The 10881-nt window shown below is 37.7% G+C and overlaps 1 protein-coding gene across 1 annotated transcript; it reads left to right on the top strand.

The window, feature by feature from the left end:
- Positions 1–7244: 7244 nt before the first annotated feature.
- Positions 7245–10266, top strand: LOC114732879 (probable pectate lyase 12). Its single transcript, XM_028920259.1, has 4 exons — positions 7245–7575; positions 7735–8195; positions 9191–9839; positions 9931–10266. Exons 1-4 carry the CDS (start codon positions 7445–7447, stop codon positions 10109–10111), a joined length of 1422 nt encoding a protein of 473 aa, XP_028776092.1. The 5' UTR covers positions 7245–7444; the 3' UTR covers positions 10112–10266.
- The last annotated feature ends 615 nt before the right edge of the window (positions 10267–10881 follow it).

Below are 10881 nucleotides of genomic sequence, written 5' to 3'. Positions count from 1 at the left end.
AGTAAATTATAACCAAATAGTATAATACAACAACTTTAAAACTAAAATGGGAAGCTTTTTGATATCATTAAGAATTTTAACCAAACCCAATAGGATTATAGCAACATTTTAATGCGAAAATCCATTTACAACCTCAACAGTAAGTATTAATAACCTAAGGAGAATTGTTAACAACCTTAGCAATATCTGTTAACAACTAACTTTATCGGATAATATAAATTCTAACTATAACTAACTAAACTATAACTAAATAGTCTTAAAGTTAATCTTATATAGTTGTTAGAGGTTATATTATCCTATAAAGTCAATTGTTAATAGATACTGCCTAGATTGTCAACAGCTCTCTTTGGGTTATTAATACTCACCATTGAGGTTGTAAATGGATCTTCGCATTAAAATGTTGCTATAATCCTATTGGGTTTAGTTAAAATTCTTAATGATATCAAAAAGCTTCCCATTTTAGTATTAAAGTTGTTGTATTATACTATTTGGTTATAATTTACTCTTATTCGGAGGTTATATATTCTATAAAGTAAGTTGTTAACTGATACTACTTATGTTGTTAATGCCTTCTCATTCGGTTGTTAATAGTCACTGTTGAGGTTGTAAATGGATCTTCGCATTAAAATATTACTATAATCCTATTGGATCTAGTTAAAATTCTTAATGATATTAAAAAGCTTCCCATTTTAGTGTTAAAGTTGTTGTATTATATTATTTGGTTATAATTTACTCTTATGTAGAGGTTATATAATTCTATAAAGTAAGTTGTTAACGGATACTGCTAGGGTTGTTAACACCCTCTCATTAGGTTGTTAATAGTTGCTGCTGAGGTTGTAAATCGTAATGACAGAGCAAATGTGAATCTGGAATATGAGGGGCAGTAATGTCATTTTACAAAACGAAAATATTACTCTGAGGTCCCTTGGGACCTGTCAGTGATTTTGATATTTCGTGGGACCTCAGAGTAATAAATTGCCTTCTGTGGGACTTGTTAGTGATTTTTCCATTATTTTATGCCTAATACTTTCTTTTTCAAGGGTCACAACATAGTTGTGCATTGTGAGGCTTCCTTGATGTGGCTGGCTCCCCACTGTCATGAACTCATCTGGCCAGCCCGTAAAATTAAACTCAAGTGATAATGTCGGCTTCTAAAGATGGATTTGGCAGGTACGAGGGAGTAATATAGAAATATTCACACATCGAAATGGGAGAACAGAACAAAGTGAAATAATTTCAGCTCCCTTAATTACTAGTAATTATCGTCCATTTTTGTTCCTTCCTATTTGGCCCCGTCCTTCGCAGCGGAATCAGTCGTGAATCAACCTCAACACTCCGAGGTTTAAAAGTTGACATAACCTCTGATTGCGTATAAATAATGACTCCACATTATAATACTCAGTCACTAGTAATCCAAACTTATTATTTTTAATTTATTTAACTTGTTTCTTTAACATGATAGCAGTAATTAATACGGCTTAATGAAAGGGATTGCAGGGAGTGTTTGGATAACTTGTTAAAACATGCATGTTATTTCCTCTTGTCATAAATGTAAAAACTAGCTAATTAATTCATTCATACATGGCTTAAAAAAACCAGTTGATTTAATAATTTCTAAAAGTATGTGTATTGATATTCAAAAAAATGTCTTTTTTTAGTTATTTATATTAAAAACCACTCCTATTAATCATGCACTATAAGGTAAATATAATGCACAAATAAAATTGAGATATTATATTTATCCTGATCAACACAATCTTATTAACTAGCTTCTACCTTCAGAGAGGGAGAGAGAGAGAGCATGATTCACTGAAGATATGTTGCGTTCTCCACATTTAATTTGGTGTAGTACTGTGCGTATTTGTCCATTTGTTTTCAAAAATAAAAACTGTATTTACTGCGTATTACCAAATCATGCAGCATGTGGGCTCCGAAAACGCATAGATTTGAACATTGGAGCTGGTCATATGCGACTGAATCTAAGACCCCAAAGAATTGAAAAATATAATAATTTAATTATTGTCAGCTTTTGTCTTTTTGAAGCGTGTATGAACGATTCATGTAAGCACGAATAAATAAAAGGAGAATTGCAATTAGGTCCCATTCAAAAGAATTAAATGTAAAAAAATCCCTTGAAATCATAAATTATTCTAAGTCCTAAGGGACCTTTTTGTAATAAATTTTATTTGTTTAATTACCAAATTACCCCTTTTTTTTTTAAACTTTGTGTTGACAACTGAAAGAGCAGTAGTTGACAACTCAGGGTGCAAGGATTGACAACTATCGCGGCTGGTTTGACAACACATTTTCTCAGCATATCACACCATAAGTTGTCAAACCAGTCGCGATAGTTGTCAATCCTTACATCCTGAGTTGTCAACTACTGCTCTTTCAGTTGTCAATGCAAACTTAAAAAAAAAAAGGTTAATTTGGTAAGTAAACAAATAAAATTTAATGCAAAAAAAATTTTGAGACTCTAAAATAATTTCATAATTTCAAGAGACTTTTTTGTATTTAATTCTCTTGAGTGGGACCTAATTGCCATTTTCCCATAAATAAATAATGAAATGGCAACGATCCGGGATGGACGAACAGTCATTTCATGAGGGCCTGCGTTTCACCTCTATTCTGTACTTTCACCGTCCCCTTTCAAATAATACCCACTATTCTTTGTTCTTTATTCTGAAATTGATGATCCCCTCTCTAACAGTTTCGGCTGGCCTTTCATTTGTAATATAAGACGAATCTCTACTATCTAAAAATAAATCTACAATAATGGTGCTCTGAATAGCAAAATATTGCGTTACCTGTAGCTACTAAAACTCCTAATTAACTGACATTCAACAGAGAATTTATTTCCATAAGAATCTCGAAGATTTTTTTCTTGAAAAAAAAATACACAAAAAGATGAAAGTATACATAGTATTCACTTACTTTTTCTTCTCCTTATTAAATCATTTTTCTGACATGTTATTTTTTAAAAATTCCAGAAAATTCAAACTTGTGAAAATCCCACCCTAGAATTAATTTTTATATATTAATTCCATTTTGAATTGCGCTCTTCGTAAAAACAAGAAGGAAATGCGTGAACAATTTTTTGTTTTTTTTTCTATGTACATGAATTTTTTTTTATCAGAGACAGTCCTGTTTGAAACATTGTTTCACACTAAATATAAACACCTCCTGCCTGCAAGGGTCGGGTCCGACTGGTCGCAAACGGGAACGCAAGGCGCCTTCCCTACCATGTCATGGGCTCGATACCTGCGAGTGCACCTGGGATTAGTTTGGCCGGTTGTGCTGGGATACCCTGAGGTAGCGATACCATCCTACTCAAAAAAAAAATATAAACACCTCCTTTGAGATTCCAATTTTGCCCCTGGTATCCTCCCAAGAAAAACAAACGTCAGGTGAAAAAAATAGGTGGAAAGCGATTGAACGCGAGGTGTGCGTATGGGTTGTTTGTTGGTTCCTTGGCGTCCGCCCAATCTGTTGAATGCCTGTTTCATAACTAACGGCGCTCTTATCTAGAGACGTTAACGGGAAAAAAAAAAACCTGTGCAAATCAAAAATTATTTCTACTTGTTTGTCATTTTATTTATTTATTTTTTTGGTGAAGTACTTGTTTGTCATTTTAAAAGTTGAAGACAATAGATGATATTGAATAAATTAATAAAATATTCACACACAAAAAAAGAATAAATAAAAAAATATTTAAAATATCAAGTGTCAGAAGTATTAATCCAACATAAAGTTGAAAATTTCTAACATGCTGTGTTTATTCGGTAAGAAAAATTAAGACCGCACAAATTGACTCTGTACGGGGCCCGCGCATTGTATGGTCTCTATAGGTTATATTGCTGATCATTTATAAATGGCGAAACTTCTGATCGATAATCATGTTCAAGTGCATGCCCCTCGCTCTTGGTAAAACATACATTCTAAAAATGTTGTACTGGTTTAATTTTAAATAGAAGATTAATACACATTTTGATTCTTTTTATTTTAGTTTTAGTCTTTTAAATTTAAAATTATAGTTTTTAATTCTTTAAATTTCATTTCACTTAAAACACATGGTTCCTTAAATGCAATAAAAACCTATACAGTTTCGTATCATAAGAGGCTAAAATTTATAGTTTAAAATTTGAGTAACTAAACAAAATGAGAGCAATCTTAAGCTATTAATCCTTATGTATATATATTACCTCTGGTTATATTACCTCCGATTCTTAATATAAGACCCTATTTGACTTTTATTTTGGTCCTAAATATAAGACCCCAATCCACTCTGTCTCTCATATTTATGCATTTTTTTTTAAAATAGTCCTTCTAATAATGATAGTCCTAGCCAATATAGTTGATTAGTAAGGATATTTTAGGAAACGCAATACATATTTATTATAAATAACTAACTTAACTTCTTTCTTTAATCTCCTCAAATTAATCAATTGGGCCTTATAATTAGTATCATAATTGATAAAGTGAGCAGGAGGGGCGAGAACAGTGGGGACAAGTTTGGGGACCGCGCATGAACTTAATATAATGGGGGCGAATATTTTATTCTCTAATGATCATAATAATAATATTGTCCCGAGTGCGATGCGTATATTGAAATGTGCTAAGCCTGGCCTTGTATACTCATTAATGAATCAGTACTGGATACTGGATAGCAGACCCTGCCAAAGCCGAGAAAAAATGAGCGGAGGTGGAAAACAGTCAAACTGGGGGCCCCACCAAGGAGTCACATAGTCAAAAAGGCCATCACAGTGGCATGTGCGCCAACAAGTCTTAATGCTCGGCAGTCATGGCGCCCACAGTTGGCCTCGATCACTGTGTCGTAACGTCTCCCCAGAATCCGAATACGGTCGCACACATCAGTGTGTCTGCACAGTCTCTGATGATGGTTCACGGCTCCAGGCGAGCCCCCGCTGCAAATAACCAACCACGTCCGACGAGGCAAAGACGAAAGAGAGAGAGAGAGAGCGGGATCCAAATAGAAGAACAACCTCTCCTTGTTGGTGAAGGTTGTGCGATTCTGTCAACATAATTTATGGCGGGCATATTCGCCTCCACCCTCTCAAAAGTTCAGTTCACAACATACACATCAAGTCCAAGTTTGGTCATGCCAGAAAAATTCACTCATTTAAAGTGGGCCCTTCCTAACTTCCTTCCTGTTATCCTACCAAATACTTCAAATTAGATTGGTTGCAGAGCTGCACTTTACATGTTGCAGACGAAAAGAGTATGAACGCTCCGCTAAAAATGTCCATGCACACTGCATTTTCCTTTGCGATGAGTTATCCTTTTATATATATCATGCAACGTTCCCAGATTCATCTTTATTCTTTATGTGGCGGCCATCCCGGTGACACTGACCATTTTACCAACATTTCATTTCTTTCCTCAATTTACGACATAATACAATAATTCACAACCCAAAAAACTCCTCCGTGATTCACCCTTATTTGTGCCCAAAATATTGGCTTTACTCACAAGTCACAAGCCAAATACTCGGGGGAGGAAAAAACTAGTGAGTTCTAATTATTACTCTCTCCGTTCCTTATTATAAGAGACGAATAACCGAATTACGTCGATAAAAAAACAGTTAAAATTAGTTACGAACAATTAATATGTAAAAAATATAATTTTTTTTCCAAAAATGCCCTCATTAATAAGGAGAGAGCATGAGAGAGAACAACAGTAAATTTTTAAAAGAAAGAGAAATGGGAAGGAGAGAGAGTGTGAGTTGGAGACAATAAATATGGGTAAAATAGGAAATCAACACAAAAAAGTAGAGACAACTTTTAAGTGTCTCTTATATATAGAAACATGTCATAAGCATCAAATGTCTCTTATAATAAGGAACGGAGGGAGTATTATTTTTCTTGAAAAAGGGAGTGCCGCGTATCAATAAAGATGACGACTTTAGAGGCAACCGTATCATTGCAAGGCTCTTTTGCAGATTCATATTTATGATTTTTTTAACATTTTCTTCTATCCTTTTTCTTTTGTCATGGGGTCCCGTCCCGGTGTTCATGAAAAGAAACAACCGAATATTGGGTGATTGGTAACTACTCGCCCTTCCTATCTGGGCAGTCTGTAGGTGAATAAGCTCCGTGTCGTCCCCTGCGCTAACAACTGACACCATCATTCGGACCTTTTAAGCCTTTTGGCTGTGCCCGCGACACTCCATTCATCACCTTCGTCGTTAATACTGTTTTTCCTTCATCAAACCACTCCCTTTTCTCCAGAACATTCCAACCAAGCAGCGATTTATGGCATGAATAAGCAAAACATGAATATTTTCGCCTATTTTCAAACAATCTTGTAACGTCCTGGTCACTCCAATGGCCAGCTTCGGCGCATGGGAAGGGATGTCGGAGGATCTACTAGCGGAACAGTTAAAAGAACACAATATCCACGTATCCGAGTGTCGTTGCAAACTGCCTTCCCTTACGGTTATCATATTAGCATTAAATAGCGACATATGCACTAATTAGAAGGTAGACATTGATGGCGGCCAAAGCGAATCCGAACGGAGAGCTCATTCGAAAAGCTCACCCAAAAAACACAGCAAAGTTTCCGCTCTGTTAATTCACGGCTGCTAATCTGCTATAAAAGTGTATCCGCAAATTACGTCAATTCAGCTTAAAGCAACCGAATTAAGTCCATTATATATAATGCTGTGTTGTTTATATTTATATACACACTCTTTTTTTCCCCCGGTTGAGAACAATCATTGTCATGGGTCTGCTGAAAAACAAAAGAGAGAGAAGAAAAAATTACTTGTTTTGAATTACCCCTGGAACTTATTTCTTGTCCTTGATCATTTTAAATGGATAGCAAGGAGAGGTTGAATTCAGGGTATAGGGATCCAAAAAGTCAAAAGGCGATACTGGCCAGGAAAATGGTACCTACCCTTCATTGGTGCGTGCATTCAATTCCCTCAGAACTTACAATGACAGTAAAGTGGAATTTTGAGCTCAAGGAGAGGCCCCATTTTCAAACTTTCACTCGCGCTGCGTTGCGAGTTGCATTCAAAAACCCTAGACCAGTTCCTCGAGAACAGCCGGATTCCCATGCCACAATCTTCCTCCTTCTCTCTCACCTATCCCACTTTTTTACCTTTGCGCATCATCATCTTCATAACATGCCCTAAACAATGATTATAAATAAAGGGTCGGAACCGTAAATACGAAATGACACTGTTAAACATAGTATTAAGAGGATAATACTACCAAATTATCCTCTACTCCTGCTCACATTTTCTCTCTCTCATTGCCGCATCTAACTTGCTCCAGTAGGGCAGTCTCAGTCTTTCGCTGCTCATCAATGCTTCTAAGAAAACACTAGCAACTCTTCTGGACCAGTAGCTGGCCATGGAGGTTGGACTCTGAGAGAGTGACGCCAGTGAACTGCTGTCTCTTCTGCATCTTCTTCATCAACAATGCTCCAACTAAACTGCATTGTGTTATTCTGCATTCTGGTGTCATTTTCGCCACTCGGCCGAGCAATGCTGAACCTCACTCTTCCTGGCCAGCATCCGGACCCAGATTCTGTCGTTCGAGAATTTCACAGGTACATGTTACCCTTGTTTCTCAGGGGCTTGATGCAGAGCACTCTGTTCCTTCTGTGGGTGGTCCTACATTGCAATGTAGTATCCTAAAATATGTCGAATGACTAGATCTGGGTGAATATCCACTTGTTTATCATTATTTATTCATGTTTCCTTTGTAGGAAAGTGAATGCTTCAATAACGAGAAGGCAGATGCTAGCAGATTCGCAGATACAAGACTCATCGTGTTTAACAGGGAACCCAATTGACGATTGCTGGAAATGCGACCCAGATTGGCCCAACAACAGGCAGAGGTTAGCTGACTGCGCGATTGGGTTCGGGCAGTACGCCAAGGGAGGTCAGGGCGGCGAGTTCTATATCGTCACTGACTCCTCTGACGACGACGCCGTCAACCCCAGACCTGGTACACTCAGATACGGCGTGATTCAGACGCAGCCACTGTGGATAGTGTTCCCCAGTAATATGATGATTAAATTGTCTCAGGAGCTCATCTTCAACAGCTTCAAAACTATCGATGGCCGTGGTGCTGACGTTCACATTGTGGGCGGTGGCTGCATCACTCTCCAGTATATAAGCAATGTCATCATTCACAACGTTCACATCCACCATTGTCGCCCCTCAGGTCATTATTCATGTCTTCCTTGTCACTTTCAGCTTTTTTCCCCCTCAATATTTCGTGAAATTCGTTTAAATGTTAAAGATGATAATCAACCCAGGGCTTGAAAGAAACATGTTGGTGTGATTTTTGTAGTTTTGAATTCACTCACCCAAGTGCAACTTTAATATTAACAGGAAACAGGATTAGGAGATAACACTTGCAATGATACTCACTGGATTAATAAATAAAAATATATATAAAAAAAAAGAGGAAGATGACATTGATATTGGAGGCTATTGCTTTACCGGATGGATGACTCATGCTATTGTATTGTCATTCTAAAGTGCTTGCTTTGCTAATACCCCCCCATAAAAAAGGACTTGCTTCGCTAAATGATATAAATGATAATCCGGGAAAAGTGTGGGGATTCGATATTTTGATGAACATCTAAGTTCATTAAATCTGTATCATTTATATTTCATTTGGATGGTTCGGATTTGATTTCTTTTTAATGTTTATTTGTTTAAAATAATTATTTTAATATGTATAGAATCTAAAATAAAAATAATATCTTAACTGTTATTTTTTAAAAACTAATTTTTTCTATTTAAAAATAATTAATTAAAAATTTTAAATCTAAATTATTCAAATTAAATATAGACCGATGTATATGAGATAAGTTTAGGATGAAATTGTGACCGAGAAAATTCTGTTGAAATTAAATGCATGGCTGGAGTCACAGCCTAATGTGTAATGCATGCTTCACTGATCTCGCTCTCTGGAAAATTATTTGGCATCTATTCTTAATTTCTTCTAGGTGGGCCCGGTTTGATTTTTGTGACTTGTCAATTTTCAGACTGCAAACTTATCTACGCTCCCACCAATTGGCACATAAAATTGACCTCAATTATGAATTTGCACTTTCCTAAAAGTTCTTAATCAGGATCAATCGACTGCTTATGCAATTTTTACCAAAAAAAAAAAAAAGAATTAAAAAGGCATTTGCGGTGGGTGAACAGGGGAGGCTAACGTGCGATCCAGCCCAGATCACTATGGGTGGCGAACAGAGTCGGACGGCGACGGGATATCGATATTCGGGTCGAAAGACATATGGATCGACCACTGCACTCTGTCTCGGTGCAAGGACGGGTTGATCGACGCCGTCATGGGTTCGACGGGCATCACCATATCCAACAACTACTTCTCTCATCACAACGAGGTGATGCTTCTCGGCCACAGCGACGACTACCAGCCCGACTCCGGGATGCAGGTCACCATCGCCTTCAACCACTTCGGCGAGCAGCTGGTCCAGAGAATGCCTCGCTGCCGGAAGGGATACATCCACGTCGTCAACAACGACTACACTCACTGGGAGATGTACGCAATCGGAGGCAGCGGTAACCCCACGATCAACAGCCAGGGGAATCGGTACACAGCGCCAACGAATCCGTTCGCGAAGGAGGTGACCAAGAGAGTGGACACGGAGGAAGGGAAGTGGAAGGGGTGGAACTGGAGATCGGAAGGGGACATAATGGTGAATGGAGCATTCTTCGTGGCTTCCGGCGAAGGGGTGGAGGTCAAGTACGAGAAGGCCTACAGTGTAGAGCCTAGGTCCGCCGATCACATTGATTTCCTCATAATGCACGCCGGCGTGCTCGGCGTTTCCAGGTTTCCTTCTTTGCTGTCTTTCATTTATTTATTATTTATTCTGGGATGTTTGCTTCTCTGATGAAAAAAAAACTAACATGGAAATTGGCAGGGATAACAATCTGGGGATGTGGAGCAGGGGGCCGAACGGAGAGGGCGATGAGATAACAGAGTCAGGACCCGAATACACTGACGATATGGCGGGGACGGCGAAGCTGACGGCGGAGGCGTATTGGGTGGGTGTGATATGGTGTTTGATAGCACTCTTGTGGGGGTGGTTATGCGAATTGTGATATTAAAGGGGGCCTTTTGAGTAGCATTTTCTTAACATTAGGAAGAGTGAAAGCATTCAACTGTGATGCTTCCTTCTTCTTCTTCTATCAATTGGAATGAAATTGAAAGACGCCTGCTCCTCTCTAACACTTCCCCGATTTGGCATCATTAAGGCTGTACATACATATTCTTCTTCTTCTACTACCCTTCCCCTGCCTACCATTTTCTTCTTTTAAATTTCTCTTGCCATTTTTTTTTCCCGATCAATCATTGAAGGTCACAATACGAAACAAATGGGTAAAGATAAAATGAGCTAATGCTGTACACATTCTTTCTTATGTCCAAGTCCAACTACAACGCTACTATGGGTTAATTATATTCCACTTGTTTCACCTTCGTTTATTCAATTGGGTAAAGAAAAAAGACCAGCTTAAGTTTTATATTTAAAATCAAACGGAGTATCACAAAAAAAAAAAAAAAAGTGAGTGGAGCATTCGTTTTACTAATCGCTCTCCTTCTAATTCTTAGTTTCCAATTTACTTGTCCCTTCGGGACATCCGACAGTTTCCAAGCTACTTGCACTTTCATATGGCTCCCAGTCAGGGCAAAGGAATAATTAAGATATTTTAAAAGCAAAGGATTTGAATGGATAAAAAGAAACAAGAATTCCAATCTACTTCCTATCCACTCATTTTCATACACAGCTTTAATCATTTTTTTATGCGAGCTCTCAACATTACTTCTCGCAGGAGATTATGTATTTAATTGTTTGGTAGGTTTTTGTCTAACC

Source organism: Neltuma alba, unplaced genomic scaffold (assembly GCF_004799145.2).
Source record: "Neltuma alba isolate B1F8T4 unplaced genomic scaffold, ASM479914v2 tig00012939_pilon, whole genome shotgun sequence".
Taxonomy (NCBI): domain Eukaryota; kingdom Viridiplantae; phylum Streptophyta; class Magnoliopsida; order Fabales; family Fabaceae; genus Neltuma; species Neltuma alba.
This window is presented reverse-complemented; position numbering and strand designations above follow the sequence as displayed.

Coding starts and splice junctions, on each gene's coding strand:
- LOC114732879 (XM_028920259.1), top strand. CDS start 7,445: ATGCTCCAACTAAACTGCATTGTGTTATTCTGCATTCTGGTGTCATTT. Junction 7,576..7,734: donor GTCGTTCGAGAATTTCACAG/GTACATGTTACC, acceptor TTTCCTTTGTAG/GAAAGTGAATGCTTCAATAA. Junction 9,840..9,930: donor GGCGTGCTCGGCGTTTCCAG/GTTTCCTTCTTT, acceptor GGAAATTGGCAG/GGATAACAATCTGGGGATGT.